At 37.9% G+C, this 17,099-nt stretch overlaps 1 protein-coding gene across 5 annotated transcripts in view; it reads right to left on the minus strand.

Moving 5' to 3' along the window:
* The window catches only part of LOC104240272 (uncharacterized), a 30,134-nt gene extending 21,314 nt beyond the window's left edge, over window positions 1–8,820 (minus strand). For 2 of the 5 annotated variants that reach the window (XM_009795086.2, XM_070156498.1), the window contains exons 1-6: window positions 8,373–8,814; window positions 6,686–6,775; window positions 6,441–6,602; window positions 2,903–3,070; window positions 1,499–1,615; window positions 1,246–1,407 (exon numbers count right to left, since the gene is read on the minus strand). In XM_009795086.2, coding sequence (XP_009793388.1) covers window positions 1,246–1,407; window positions 1,499–1,615; window positions 2,903–3,070; window positions 6,441–6,602; window positions 6,686–6,775; window positions 8,373–8,504 — 831 coding nt within the window. In that variant the 5' untranslated portion in view covers window positions 8,505–8,814. Of the gene's footprint in view, window positions 1–1,245; window positions 1,408–1,498; window positions 1,616–2,902; window positions 3,071–6,440; window positions 6,603–6,685; window positions 6,776–7,344; window positions 7,637–8,372 lie in introns of those variants that run through there. The other 3 variants (XM_070156499.1, XM_070156500.1, XM_070156502.1) reach the window with 3 other exon arrangements.
* Window positions 8,821–17,099: the final 8,279 nt, after the last annotated feature.

Genomic DNA, 17,099 nt, shown 5'->3' on the forward strand with positions numbered 1-17,099 from the left:
CAGCAGAATTGTTAGGCATTTGCGTTGACATCTTATTCTCAGGCTACAACGTATTAATTTCTGGCAAGTATGTAATAGTACCCAATCAATAGCTATCCGATAATCCCTAATATCACCAGATACTGCGCTGAAGTTACTCTATGACTTCATTGGAGTTGCACCTGAATCAACTGTAACCAGTCTCGGTATACCGTAACTTTCTATTCTCCTACTTAACGCAGGACAATAATGCTTACTCTCAGTAGTCACATGGAAGTAGATTATTGTCTCGAAGATCACACGATAATTCAAACAAAAGTACACCCAAATTTATCTATAAGTTTTATTCAAACACCAATCCGTCATTATTAAAAGTTGCCTAGGTTAGCATTACACATCACTTCTGGCACAGGGATTAAAGATTACAGGTGTGGCAGAGTAAGCAGACTCACCATTTGCTGAAGAAGATCCTGGACTTGGAAGAGCAGAAAGAGGGGTTACATGCCAAACTTTCTCCTTTCAACAATTCAAAATGCTATAAACAAATACCACCTTATATTACTTCAATCTTAATGTTAATTCTTTTCAACTATCTACTCCATCCATTTACATCTCAAACTGTCACTCACACTGTTTCTTTATCAGAGGCAATACAATCATCCTTCCTTTTTTTTTTTTTTTTTGATAAGTAAAATCTTTTATTAAACTGGTACCAAGATGGTACACACGTCCTTTTTCTTTAACATTTTACTCTTAAAGTCAAAGCCAGGTCAATTTAATGGGACAGAGGAAGTACTGCATTTTATTGGACTAATACTTCATCTTATTAATACAACTGTCACTTCAATATTTTATTTATAATTTTCGTAAATATCTGCAAGTGTTCTTTAAATTTCAACATTTATGTGCAGCCTCTGAAGGAAAATGCACACATCACTCTGTATTGAAATATTCAGATCTGAAAGGTGCCCTACGTGAGGACATTCAAGTTTGAAACTATTGAACCATGATTTCTGAGGCTACAGGATTTTCATCAAGCATGACTTGAACAATCCCATTCATGATTTGAACAATCCCATTGTGAAACTACTAGAGAAGAATGACATAAATTCCCAAGGAAATCAACTATATGTTGAGGAGAAGATATCATATGGCAAAGCCCTCTACTACTTCTGGAAATGGTACACAAACATAAACACATAGAGAAAGAGAGGCATCCTCTGAATGCAAACAAACTCAATAGCTTCTTGATCTACAGAGCCATACCTTCGCAGATTTGCTGTCTTCACATAAAAGATTTATATCTCCATCCTTTCCTTCTTGCAATGTATGATCTACTGCATTATTGGCTTCACTGGAAGGACCAGTCCCACCTGTGTTGCAGCTAAGAGAAGCTGGGCGAATGTTCCAACATAGATTTAAGCAATCCTGCACGGACAGAGGATAAAATAAAATCAAAAATCAATATGCTATGAGCATTGGCTGATAGAAGTTGTAGAAAGTAGCAGATATGACTTACTGAACCTAAATGGCCAAGGTTTCCACAGTTGTAGCAAGATGTTTGCCTTGGTCTATAATCTTTGTAATCAATGCAGCAAAGATGGCCAAAAGCTTTGCAAACCCAGCATTGAATTTTCTATCCAGGTCGGACCATCAGATTCACCATTAGTTTAGCATGAATATTTCTTACCATATACTACTTTCAGAAAAGTAATCAAAATAATGGACTAGAATGTTGCACCCAAGGCTATGGCGTAGCGACCAATAAAGATGGATTGAAAATCATAGGAGACTGAGGCTCAAATCCCAACAGAGAAACAAAAAACTTAAGAGTAATTTTTAGTGTTCCTTGTGAGCCAGGATCAAACTCTTCTCTGAGTATGATTAGGCACTCAGTAAGGAGAAGGCGGAAACCATGTGCTACACTAAACTAGGCGCCACCTGGGATAGCATGACTTGTAATTTATTTATTTACTGTTTATGTCTCTAACATGACGACTTGATGAAATGTAGAAGCAAGTGAGGTAAATGGCTGATATTACTGGAAGGATTTCTCTATCGAAAAATGGTATTGTAAGTAATATTCTTGTTATCAGTTTAGTAGATATTTCTTATATGGTTCATGTTCCGAATTGGGTTCCTACCAACCTCAAAATAGGCTATTGCTTTCGGCTTCTTTCCCCAACCAGTCGCCCTTGTGTGGGAGGGGCTTAGCGTCGCGACTTCTCATTTGGAGAATAAAACTATATTCTCCTTGGTCGGCGGGAGTTACCGAGTACCTGTCCTGCTGAGAGGTTGCAGGTACACAGTAAATAGTCGAGGCACGCACAACGTCACCCAAACACCAAAGTTATTATAAAAAATAACTGACAATATGTTGTTTTAGTTCACAGTCAACGACATAAAATTACAGAAAACATACTTAAGAGGATTTTCTGTTTTTAGAAATGGTAAGTGCACTCAAGAGGATTTTCTTATTAATGCTACAAAATATTAACGAAATCCACATCAACAATTGCACAATCGAACATTAATGTAATAGTCTAAGTAAGAGCTTAAAAGATTGCCGTCAGCAAATTACGGATTATGGAATGACTATAACAAAAACAACAACATACCTAGTATAATCCCATATAGTTGGGTCTGGGGTAGTGTGTACGCAGACCTTACCCCTACCTTGTGAAGGTAGAGAGGCAGTTCCAATAGACCCTCGGCTCAAGGAAAGCATATGCACAACAGTAATGTATGGAATCACTATTATTCACAACAGTAATGTATGGAATCACTATTATTTGTTTTAAAGTCCAAGATAATAGTTTCCAAAAGTAATGACGCAATAGACACCATAGTATAAACTACAATAATTGCCTACTAAATGACGATGTATGCTAATACCAGAATAAAGTTGATAAACCTCACATACCTCAAGATCACTAGAGGAGTAACAATCTTTACAAGTAAACATGTCATGTCCTGTGTCACCGCATTTTAAACAAAATTCACAGGATTGCTCTTGTAGTATCTGTATGTTAGTATCGGGACAGTCTCGGGCTAAATGACCTCTTCTCTTGCAAGTGAAGCAACCTCTGATCTGGAAATAAAAATATGGACTTCATCTTAATATCAGTTCCTTGCCACTCCCTCCCCATAGAAGAAAAGTAAGAGAAGGGGGAAAAAAGGGTAGCATAATAAAGGTAATTTTTTTTTATAAGGAAAAATTCTCTGTCAAGAATCATAATAAAGGTAATGAAAGGTAAAGCCTCAAAAAAGAATAGTAAGAAAGAAGATGAAGTAAATAATTGAGCCAAATGTTGCCTAACTCGCAGATTGCTTCGATTGGTGGAACAAGCACGAGTTCATGATCTGCTATCTAACCGAAAACTTTATTTGCTAAGAATAGGCTTCTTTTACTTAAATTAACAAACTTAGAAAATAATCTTGGTCAAAGAAAAATAATTTCTTAATCCATACAGAATCTATGGATCCTGAAATAGTAAGACTATTAAGAAGTCATCAGTGGAATCACATTTTTGTAAGTTGAATGAACTTGGATTGGTTTCAATTACAAGTAAAATATTTTTCTTAGTGATAAGATGTTATGAGCAGTCTCCCTTGACAGAAATCATTTATTCATTTTTCATTTATTATTGTTTTCATCGCAACTATTATTTATGTAATACTTCTTCTTTGTTGATATCCATGATATGAAATGCCTATAAATGAACATGAAATTGGAACTGAATCAAAGGTATAATACTTCTAGCACAAGAAGGAGTTTCATTAATTTTTCAACAAATGATAAGATAATTTCTTTCTTCATTGGTCATCTTGACCTTTCGTGGAATCACTGAGACCACGACTAGACGTTAACTGAGATGGCTAAAACAATGTGGATTCATATAAATATATCTAATTGATCAAATATATATGAATGTATGTTCATATCAAGGTATCTAATCTGTTCAAGTAAATGAATCTATATATATCATATGCGTCAGAGGTATTAAAGCTTTTCCGGGTGATATGGCACCAAGTGTCTGATTAATAGGCTTCTCTCCCTAAACCAAGTGGTTAACATCCTTATCCTATCTCCATCCCAACGATACTTTTTTTTATTGTTAAAGATAAGTATATTAACTTCAGCAACAAGAGAGTGCTTCAAAATAAGTACAAGAAGAAGCTACATTACGAATTGTGTAATGAGCTATCCTTTATATCATCACAGACTTCTTTTATAGTTATATTTGGTTGCATGTGCTTTCTTAATCTTTGCCATAATACACATAAGCTAGACTGGTGCAATTGAGTGTATCTTCTTATCTTCTTACTCTATTCCGATCAGAGGGCTATATTTATGTTGTTTTATGTCCAAGTTCTAATATAGTAGAATCGTACCTCATGGAAAAATTGACCAATTGGCGTCCTGATCAAACTTTGTCACTATCTTTTTCTTTATCTTCTTCTATTTCTTGTTCTTTTTCTTCTTTTCATCTGTATTAACCTTGGCAAACTTAGAGAAGACTGAATACAAATCCCAATCATAAATGAACCTGCCCAATGATGATTACGTGCTTAACTAGCTAATTCTCAAAAGAACACCAACTTCCAAGAGGTATTAAGAACATGAGGAAAAAGATAACTCAAATTTAAAATATCTCACAAGAAACTAGAAAGGTGAGAGAAGGAGATCAAATGGATGTTAAACTTAGGCTACAGATGGAAATATCACTAACAACTTTAGAGAAACCACAAAACAAAAGATAGAGAGAAGAAATAACCTAAATAGAACTCAATAGGACAAAGTTGTGTGTGTGAGAGAGAGACAGAGAGATCTTAGATATAATTGGACATATTTAACATATCATTTCGTATTTTGCCACTATGGTTAGATGCCTGATATTCGGCCAAAAATGCATATATTTAACCATTGTTGCCTCGTATTCTAGTACTTTCAATCATCTTTTGAGTATTAATTATATTACTTAATGCTTAATATTATATTTTAACTGTGTAGGAATAAAGCGGTATGAAGATGAAGAAATTTGGAGCAAAATTGAATAAAACGCGGAAGAAAAAAAAAAGAAAATAAAAGAATACAAACCGGAGGAGACAAAGGGGGGACACCTTTTGATGTTTGTCCTCCCCAAGTGGAAGACAAATAAAGAAGGAAATCCAATTCAAAGCAAGCTAGGAATTAAAATTGCAAATCGCTACTGCCATCCAACGCTAGGCCAGCGCGACCTGGACCCTGTGTTGCGGGATTTTTCCTATTTCCCCCGGGACAAGGTTATTTCGGCCCTACATGGCCCCAACTCGTATATAAGGGGTTCTAAACCTAATTTGGAGGATATCTAACATACTTTGAAGGAGAACTCACGTGCGGGAACACAAAACCACTCTTGGAGGAGGCTTCCAACTAGTTTTTCTTCTCTTCTAGAGTTGTGGGTGCTACATGAACGTTGTAGTTTGAAGCTTAAATTGTTCTTGTTATTTAATCATATTGGTTTATTTATTCAATATTGCGCTTAATTATTTGATTGCTTGATCACCCATTGAATACTATCTACGAATCTAGAATTGAACTCGGTAGAGGAAATTCTAAATTGCATATAAGATTGAGTAGACAAGATCTTGAACCTGAGTATCGGGAACGAATTTGCGGTTAGGATAGGGATATACCTAATCGCCTTGTTTGGTTACTATACATGAATTATTAGTGCATTCTTGATAATCCTAATTTCATAGGAATATAGGCGTTAGGTTAGCTTTAATAGACCAGTAGTACTTCGGGAGAATACTACGAGTAATATTAACCTTGTCAATCAACAAACCAGATAAATTAATTAGACAATTTAAGTGGAAGACTCAACGGGATTGTTAGCTAACCCATAGCTCTAGAATATTTTCTCCCATTGAATTCGCCTCTTAGCTTGCCGATGTATTTTCTGTAATCGCTTAGTTTGCTACTCTAGATTAGTTTTAGTTAAATATTCATACTTTAGAAAGTCGTTTCAATAGATTAATTGTCTTAGTTTAATTTAGTAAATAGTTAATCACAAGTCCATATGGGTTCGATATCTGGACTTAAAATCCTATATTACTTGTACGACCGCGTAACTTGCGTGTGCGTTTGGGAGCAACAACGCCTATAACAAGTTTTTCTAAGTTACTTCTTGAAGGGTGCAAAGGAACAAAGCCCTGTCAACCAAGCTCTTCAGTTCCTTGACATAATGGGTAGAACATAGATATGTGCATATCATTTGGATCCTTCAATACACATCAGAACTGCACCAAGTTGACCATGCCAGTTTAATACAGGTGCAAACTCACGTTCATCTAACATGGGCGGGGAACAGGAAAAATAACTAAAAGACAGCCCAGGTAAAAGGTATCTCCAAGTGTCGACATAACATATATTAAAGTTTGTCAGAATGAAATTGGTGAAACAATTGTTACCAGACCTTCTTGCAATATTTTCCATTATGCCCATAATGCCCACAGCGAAAGCATGGCCTCTTCTTCTTTTCAAGAGGGCTACAACGTGCTGCTCCATGATTTTCTTCACCACACCTCTGGCATGTTTCCCATTTGCTTCCTTTATAGTCAAAATATCTAGGCGCCCGCTACAAAAGTTGGTAATCTTAAGCCATCACAGTTGTTGGACGCAAGGACTTAAACATGTGGTCTGAATTTTAAGTATACTCACAAGAAGTGCCTGCATCACCAAACTTTCCCTTGCGCCAAATAATTCAGTCTCCAACACCATCACTTGCTTCGCATCTGTTGCAGCATGCACCTGCCAGGCAGTCTCCTTAATAAACCTCTAAATTCAATTGCCAAAGGCTATGATAAAATCAGATATTATTAGGTGTTTTATGCTAACATGTTCTTCACTTCAATGAACAAACGAAACAAATGTTGCCAACTGAAATGGGAAAGAAAACGAAAAAGACAGTGAAGCTATTAAATGTGATCTCATCATTATGTTGCAAGTGGATATCTAAGATAAAAGAATAGATTAACTCAGGGGTTAGGAAATTGGCACCTAAACTATGTTTTCTTCCGCTTCAATCCAAAACTATTATCAGAACTACCCTAAGGTGCAAATAAATAGAAATATGAAATAGAATGTCTTTCAATTTCTGTACCTAATTTAAATAACAGCAGCAACAAGAATATATGTTCTATTGACTCAGCTAAGGCCAACAGGTACACATTTTAGAATATTATAAATAATTCGCACAAAGCCACACCCATTTTACACTCGTTCGGTATGAGCACATCAAGGCAAATGAAGGATCCATATAAAATAAGCATGAACGCCACAATCAGTTTGGCATAAAGGGAAAAGTAGAAAAAACGAACAAACTTTCTACAGCCTCTTCTTCTTCGTTCTTCTTCTTAAATACTGGTTCTTTGGTCAGAGTTTCAAGTGGAGCCCCAAAAGCTCCCCAGATTTCACCGGCTGTTGAAGACTCCACCACAACATCATCACTTTCTGCTCGGGATTATAACCTTCCTTACCATTAGCCTAGAGAGAACCACTCACAAAGAACTTTTGAAACTTGAAAGTAGCATGAGGAGATTCATATTAATAGCTTCAAGTACCATTGCATCTTTGGAATTGTTTTCCATTCGCATCTTTTGAAACTTGAAAGTACCATTGTTGCAAGCCATTATTATAGATTAATTAATAATTCAAATAAAAGTGAAATTATTCCAATATCTAATATTTTATATTCATACCTTTCAATTTTAGCAACATTTAATATTTTATATTTGCACCATTCATTTTTTGAAATAATTATATATTTTTTGTACAATTATAATTTATAATAAAATTAACTTACAATTTTACATAAAAATAATAAATGCACGAAAATTAATTTATCAAAATTATACGTCAAAGTTAAGATGTAAAATTAATATTATAAAGACATTACATAAACATAATTAGGTATATATAAAGAGATAAATTAAAAGATTAAATAATAAAATAATAATAAAAAAGTGATGAATATTAACGGAGGAGATGAATAGTGTAACCCATATTTGAGGAAACACTATTTATCCGCTATTTTGGGGACAAAAATGGGAAGGGTTGGAACTAAATTACCCTAAAAATTGCCCCCGTCATAGGGAATGGAGGTAAGATTGGAGATACCCTTATGTTTCGTAATTAGTTAAGGAAGGAACAACTTATTATTTGCATTTATTTTTGCTCTGAACTATCGTAAAAAGAAACAAAAGGATGCAATTAAACACAAATTCAAAACTGGATCTCCTTTTAACATCTGTACTTAAAATGCTGCTATGTAAATGACGATCAGTTTGGCAAAGTGAAAGGGAGAGTAAAAATTAGTAGACATTGAGAAGTAGGATTAATGACTTACAACAGTCTCTTGCTCTTCAATTCTCTCTTCGTCCACCATTGGTGGTTTCGACTGAGTTTTAAGTATATCTGCCGACAAACCTTCACCACCTTTAGGGGAGGACAAACATTGTTCAGTAACTGTTGAAGCCATTACATCACCAGTAATTCCAGCTCCATCTTTTTGTTGATTATCTCCTTTCCCACCATTAGCCTAAGAGAATTAGGGACACTTTTTTCAGATGCCAAGAGGAGGTTCATATTCAAAACGAACCATGAACTACGTCTCTGACTTGGTTTTGAAGGAAGATCTTTTTGCTTTTTATTTCAGTCCGTCTCTACCCAGAACTAATGCTATAAAGCAGCAGGAAGACACATTTAAATACAAATCCGAGAGAATCTCCCTTGGGTATCCTACTTGAATACCCACACTCAGAATAGGACCAAAAAAGAAAGCTACAATGTGTTTTTTGGACACTAAAAGGAAAGCTACAGTATCACATATCAGAGGTAGGATTAATGAACTTACAATAGCCTCTTCTTTTTCATTCCTCTCATTTTGTAACGTGAGAAGGCACGGGAGAAAATATGATATATTTATATTATGTGTTCAGAGGTCCTTATTTATAGCTATATTATACAAGGACATACTACTCATATTCTAATGTGGGACAAGACTATATGATGTGTATGATGTGCATACACATCATATGTACCGAGCTTGTTACACATGTAACTAATACGAGAACTAGTAAGAGACTTAGTGAAAATATCTGCTAGTTGATCATTCGACTTTACAAACTTTGTAACAATATCTCTTGAAAGTATTTTTTCTCTAACAAAGTGACAGTCGATCTCAATGTGTTTAGTCCTCTCATGGAACACCGGATTTGACGCAATATGAAGAGCAGCTTGGTTATCACACACTAGTTCCATCCTACTGATTTCTCCGAACTTTAACTCCTTGAGCAACTGCTTGACCCAAACTAACTCACATGTTGCCATAGCCATGGCCCGATATTCCGCTTCGGCGCTAGATCGAGCTACTACATTTTGTTTCTTGCTCTTCCACGAGACCAAATTACCTCCTACTAGAACACAATATCCAGATGTAGATCATCTATCATAAGGTGATCCTGCCCAATCAGCATCTGTGTACCCAATAATCTGCTCATGACCTCAATCCTCAAATAGTAATCCTTTGCATGGAGCTGACTTTATATACTGAAGAATACGAACAACTGCATCCCAGTGACTATCATAGGGAGAATCCATAAACTGACTTACAACACTCACCGGAAAAGAAATGTCAGGTCTAGTCACTGTGAGGTAATTCAATTTTCCAACCAACCTCTTATATCTCGTAGGGTCTCTAAGAGGATCCCCCTTCCCAGGAAGAAGCTTAGCATTCGGATCCATAGGAGAGTCAATAGGTCTGCAACCCATCATTCCAATCTCTTCAAGAATGTCTAAGGCATACTTCCGTTGTGAAATAACAATACCTGAGCTAGACTGAGCGACCTCAATACATAGAAAATACTTCAATCTGCTCAGATCCTTAGTTTGGAAGTGCTGAAAGAGATATTGCTTCAGATTAGTAATACCATCCTGATCGTTGCCAGTAATAACAATATCATCAACACAAACCACCAGATAAATACATAGATTCGGAGCAGAATGTTGATAAAACACAGAGTGATCAGCCTCACTACGAGTCATGCCGAACTCCTGAATAATTGTGTTGAACTTACCAAACCAGGCTCGAGGGGACTATTTCAAACCATATAGTAATCTGCGCAATCTGCATACACAACCACTAAACTCCTCCTGAGTAACAAAACTAGGTGGTTGCTCCATATAAACTTCCTCGTCAAGATCACCGTGGAGAACAGCATTCTTAATGTCTAACTGATAAAGAGGCCAATGATGTACAACAACCATGTACAAAAAAAGACGAATAGATGCTACTTTAGCTACGGGAGAGAAAGTATCACTATAATCAAGCCCAAAAATCTGAGTATATCCTTTTGCAACAAGAAGAGCCTTAAGCCTATCAACCTGGCCATCTAGGCCGACTTTGACTGCATAAACCCAACGACAACCAACAGTAGACTTACCTGCAGGAAGCGAAACAAGCTCCCAAGTGCCACTCGCATGTAAAACAGACATCTCGTCAATCATAGTCTGTCGCCATCCAGGATGAGATAGTGTCTCACATATAGACTTAGGAATAGAAACAGTGGACAAAGAAGATATAAAAGCATAATGAGGTGACGATAGACGATGATAACTTAGACCAACATAGTGGGGATTAGGATTAAGTGTGGACCGTACACCTTTGCGGAGTGCAATTGGTTGACTATGAGGAGACAAGTCCGCAGTAGGTGCAGAATCTGATGTAGGACGTGAATCACCTAGGCTTGATGTTGGATGTGGACGACGATGATAAGTCAAGAGTGGCGGAGCTGCAGAAGGTTGGATTGGATTATGTGGAGGAACTGGACATATAGGTGATGGAACTGGAGCTATAGATGGTGGAACGGGAGCTATAGGTGGTGGAGCTAGAGATGCAGAGGAAGATGGATGGGAGATAGTGACTGAATCTCCAAAAGAAGAGACTGGTAGTACCTCAGAAATATCTAAGTGATTACCTGGACCTGTGAAGTATGATTGGGTTTCAAAGAAGGTAACATCAGCGGACATAAGGTACCACTAGAGGTTAGAAGAATAACATCAATACCCCTTTTGCGTTCTCGAGAAACCAAGAAATACACACTTAAGAGCACGGGGAGCTAACTTATCTGTTCCTGGAGTAAGGTTATGGATAAAACAAGTGCTTCCAAAGACACAGGGTGGAAGAGAGAACAAAGGTAAGTGGGGAAACATAACAGAGAATGGAACTTGGTTTTGGATAGCTGAAGATGAATCCCATGCCCACCGGCAAGCTAGCCAAGTGGAAAATCCTGTTGAGTGAGTTTGACATTGTTTACGTAACTCAGAAAGCGATCAAAGGACAGGCATTGGCAGACTACCTTGCCGAAAACCCCGTGGATGGAGGATACGAACCCCTAAAAATGTATTTTCCTGATGAAAGAGGTATTATTCATAGGAGACGACATTGCAGAATCCTATGACGATTGGAGAATGTTCTTTGATGGAGCAGCAAACTTCAAAGGAGTTGTCATAGGAGCAGTCCTAATATCAGAAACCGGTCAGCATTACCCGGTGTCTGCCAAACTCAGGTTCCCCTGCACCAATAATATGGCCGAATATGAAGCCTGCATTTTAGGACTCAAAATGGCCATTGACATGAATGTTCAAGAGCTGCTAGTAATTGGAGATTCAGACTTACTTATACATCAGGTATGAGAAGAATGGGCAACCAAGAACTCCAAGATACTCATGTATCTACATCATGTACAGGAATTGAGAAAGAGGTTCACGAAGACGGAATTCATGCATGTTCCCAGAGTCCAGAATGAGTTTGCCGATGCATTGGCTACCCTATCATCTATGATACAGCATCTAGACAAGAATTTCATTGATCCCATTCCAGTGAAAATCCATGATCAGGCAGCTTACTGTGCCCATGTTGAAGAAGAAGTAGACGGAAAGCCTTGGTTCCATGATATCAAGGAATATTTGGCAAAAGGAGAGTACCCATAACTTGCAAATCCTACTCAGTAACGCACACTTCGGAGATCATCCAACAACTTCTTTTACAGCGGAGGAATCCTGTATAGGAGGACTCCCGATTTAGGATTATTGAGATGTGTCGACGCAAAGGAAGCATCCAGAATATTAGAGGAAATTCATGTAGGGACCTGCAGTGCACATATGAACGGTTTTGTCTTAGCGAAGAAGATACTCTGGGCTGGTTACTTTTGGATGACTATGGAAATGGACTACATCTAGTATGTCCGGAAATGCCACCATTGTCAGATACATGCAGACATGATAAAGGTACCTCTAAATGAGCTTAATGCAACAAGCTCACCGTGGTCATTCGCCGCCTTGGGAATGGACGTTATTGGACCAATCGAGCATGCCGCTTCCAACGGACACAGGTTTATCCTAGTAGCCATAGACTACTTCACTAAATGGGTCAAAGCAGCATCTTACAGAGCAGTAACTAAGAAAGTAGTGGTAGACATTGTCCGCGACCGCATTGTTTGTCGATTCGGGATTCCAAAGTCAATCATTACTGATAATGCCTCCAACCTCAACAGCGACTTGATGAAAGCTATGTACGGAACTTTCAAGATCAAACACAAGAATTCCACAGCCTACAGGCCTCAGATGAATGGAGCTGTAAAAGCTGCCAACAAGATTATCAAGAAGATATTGAGGAAAATGATAGAGAAACATAAACAGTGGCATGGGAAGTTATCATTTTCTCTTCTGGGGTATCGTACCACAGTCCACACATCAACCGGGGCAACCCCCTATATACTGGTTTACAATACAAAGTCTGTCATTCCCGCTGAGGTAGAAATTCCTTCAATAAGGATCATACAAGAAGCTGAGCTCGACGATGCAGAGTGGGTAAAAAGTCATTATGAGCAACTAGACCTTATAGACGGAAAGAGAATGATTGCAGTTTGCCATGGTCAACTCTATCAGAATAGAATGTCCAGAGCCTTCAACAAAAAAGTCAAGCCAAGATAGTTCACACCGAGGCAGTTGGTGTTAAAAAAAAATTCTGCATCAAAGATGAAGCCAAAGGGAAGTTCTCTCCTAACCGGCAGGGTCCATACATGGTTCACAGGGTTTTGATAGGAGGAGCCCTCATACTTGTAGAAATGGACGGAGAAGTCTAGCCGTAGCCGATCAATTCAGATGCAGTCAAGCGCTACTATGTGTAATCTTTATGCTTTCCTTATATGATGTAAATTGAACTACGCCTGAGCTGATTCCCATTTAAGAGGGGGTACGTAGGCAGCCCTATGGGTTCGGTCACAAATTCAATAAAAATTTCATTTACCCCACAATTGGAAACTGGGGCAGAATTTTGAGGAGGACCCACAAAATCCTCCTCAAAATTCCTAAGTAATTTCAGCCAATCGCCGCACGAGCAGCAGTAAGAAATGTCAACCCATCAAACTGGGGCAGAATTTTGAAGAGGATCCTCAAAATTCCGCAGCGGGAGAGGTCACAATGTCCCGAGCTAAGCCACAGTTGTCGGTTCATCTAAAGCTATTTTTAATTATACATTTATGTCATACTTTAACAAAATCATACATGATCGTTATTGAAACTGCTTAGTTTAGCAATGCTACCCCAATGATACAGACCGTATCATCAGATCAAAGCCAGCGGGGATGCGAACTAACCTCCCCCTTACAAAACTCACGATTTTTCTTTGGATGCAGACACTAGGATTGTGAAATTATTAGACATATTGTACGCCCACGGGACAAACATTATTCAAAATACAATTTTCAGAACTGTTGCACTTACCAACATTTGCCATCAGCACACACAAGTAATGCTTCGTAGTCACAATGCTCCCAGTAATCACAATGCCACAATCTGCTATCAGCTAAGAAAACTCTACTGTCATTTGTTATTTTATTTCTTGCATAAGGCTACCATTCTGCCTTCCGAGACTAAACGTTGTCTCCATCTGCATTTGCATTGCATAAGGCTACCATTCTACCTTCCGAGGTTAAGCTCTACCTCCATCTGTATTCGCATCTTTGCATAAGGCTATCATTCTGCCTTCCGAGACTAAAAGCTGTCTCCATCTGCATCTACGTTGCATAAGGCTACTATTCTGCCTTTCAATCTTGTATAAGGCTACTATTCTGCCTTTCAATCTTGCATAAGGCTACTATTCTGCCTTTCGAGACTAAGCGTCGTCTCCATCTGCATTTCTGCATAAGGCTACCATTCTGCATTCCGAGACTAAACGCTGTCTTCATCTGCATTTGTATTGCATAAGGCTACCATTATGCCTTCCGAGGTTAAGCTCTACCTCCATCTGCATTCGCATCTTTGCATAAGGCTACCATTCTGCCTTCCAAGACTAAACGCTATCTCCATCTGCATCTGCATTGCATAAGGCTACTATTCTGCCTTCCAATCTTGCATAAGGCTACTATTCTGCCTTTCAATCTTGCATAAGGCTACTATTCTGCCTTCCGAGACTAAACGCTACCTCCATCTGTATCTACATTGCATAAGACTATTCATCTTGCTTTTCTTACGGGCTAAGTTGTGCCCTTCAATTCGCAAGACTATGCTCTGTCTTGTCCGCATCATATTACTGTATCCTTCATGGGCTGAAATATCACCAACTCATCGAAAGGCGTCGTCGTTCGGAGGCACCATCCTCACAGCCCGAGAACACCATGTCATGGCCTGAGGATCTCTTTCAATCTTTTGCATATCATTATTCAAAAGCATCATGGTTCAGAGGCACCATCCTCATAGCCCGAGAACATCATTTCATGGCCTGCGAATCCTTTATCATACGCTTCATGGCCCAGGATATCATTGTCTGAGGACATCATCCGCATCATCCGAAGAGAACATTTATGGTCCAACGGGAATTGGCATCATGTTTATATTTACGCACAATATATGCTTGTATTGCTTCAATTTGCAGGTAAGCCGGCAAGCAACGGCTACCCTCCCAGCTGGAGCGATCCCGCTCCAGTTTCTTCAACCATATTAAACCTAACCATCCCCATAAACCGTCCACTCACCCAACCCTAGATATTGCGTCCGTTCTTGAAAGGTCTTCGTTGGTATACTCCGTCGATGGATCTTGAACTACATACGAACTGATTCCTGTAAAACTAAGGATATGTAGGCAACTCAGAAGCCACGGTGCAGCCTAAATCTTCCCAAACCGTTTCGCTCGGTCAAAATTGGCCATCATTTCTTTACCCGAAAACTCTTTCATCCTTCCCGGGTAAAGAGGGATACCCAATTTTTCCTTGTATATTTTCAATATGCAAAATACTTTCAAAATAGCATATATATGCATATATAAGCATGTCCAAGGTGTTTATTATTTTTCCCATAATTTTAAGGTTTTAAATTGATTTATTTTCTCCCTTTTTATTCATAAAATCCCCAATAATTATTTCCAAAATTATTGTTTAGATAATTCATCTATTGGATTCCTATATGTATGCCAAAATATAGCTAAGGTAATATCTACATATTTTTATAATTACATTTAGTATTTTTAAAGCTAAATTGTACATAATTGCAATGTTAACCCTAGTAAAGTTTAATTAGGTTTTATATGCATAAAATTGGATTCTGTATTTTGTAAATTGCTAATTATGTATTATAAATCATTTTAGCATTTTTAAATTATTTTTAGAAATTATCTACTATTTTATATAAATTAAATAGGGAAAAACTAGCTATTTTCCTTATAGCCAAAATTGGCTTTCAAATCTAGCCTAAATCAAACAGACCCCCAACCCAATTAAAAAACTCACCGGACCCAAGCCCAAACCCAATCCATACCCGACCCACCTGCCCCATTCAATCTTGACTGTTGATCATTCAAATCAACGGTCCCCATTTCCCCTTCTTAAATTAAACCCAAACGACCCTCCCCCCCCAAACCTTCTCATTCTTCATTCACTCAACTGACTCTCATCTTTATCTCTCTATCTCTGGTTCTCTCTAGAACCTTCTCCCCTCCTCTCATCTCCGATGAACCTTATCCACCTTCTCCGGCCATTTCCTTGCCTGAATCCATTGTGGTCTCACCACCTACCAGCCTTATGGCTCCCTCTTGAACATGTGTCATCGTTTTGAGGCCTTCAAGTGAACTAGAGGCGGTTCACCCGCCTCCCATGGTTTCCCATGCCATTTTCCGGCCATCCATGGCCATTCGAGTAAGATCTGTGACTTTTCCGGCTAAACCAGTAACTTTTCAAGGCTTTCTCACCTTCTCTGGGTTCTCCGAAACCCTAATTTTAAAGATTTTTTGTTTTTCTTTCAGATCTGTCTTAGATCTGTATATATTATGAACCTTTTGGTGTTTTCCTCAAAGGTTTTTTCGATTTTTTCAAAATGACTCTCCATCTCAAGATTAAGGTTTCTTAACCTCTTTTAAAAGACTTCTCCTCTGATTTTCAGTATTGTCATATGATGTTACAATGTTTAAACGATTTATTTATGTTTTCTTCTACCTGATTCATCACGATGAAAACCCTATTTATTTTGGTTCTATCCGGGGTTTTGGAACTGTCTTTGCTTATTTGATTTGTATGTATACCTATTTCGATTGAGTTCTTTATGGTTAGTTCCTTTTCTTTGTTTATCTTAACTAATTCTGAGTTCTCACTGCTTTTTTAAGTCAACTCTGTTAAAACCCTAATTTCATAAAGATTTCTTCACTTGTTACTGTGAGTTTTAAAGACTATCTTTACTTGTTTCTGTGTGTTGGCTTGATCTTCTTTACCTGTTAGGTTGGTTTTTCACTCTGGTTCTATGTGTTAACCATGACTACTTAACTTTGTCGATTGCCATACTTCGAGTGGGCTCATTTTTACTACTAAGTCCTTAGCCTACTCATGCCACTTCTGTATGTTTGTGTTCATCTAATTTGCTTCTTTTGTTGATATGGCTGACCTTGCATGTCTGATACGCCTGTTCATTCTTCTCTATTTATATGTCAAAGTGCAGAATCATGACTCCCTCTTGATTGATCATGATTTCCTTACGTTACGGTTTGATTGCAATGTTTTCTCATAAACCCTTAAAATTTTACTCGTTT

This window comes from Nicotiana sylvestris, chromosome 9 (genome assembly GCF_000393655.2).
Source record: "Nicotiana sylvestris chromosome 9, ASM39365v2, whole genome shotgun sequence".
NCBI classification, from domain to species: Eukaryota; Viridiplantae; Streptophyta; class Magnoliopsida; order Solanales; family Solanaceae; genus Nicotiana; species Nicotiana sylvestris.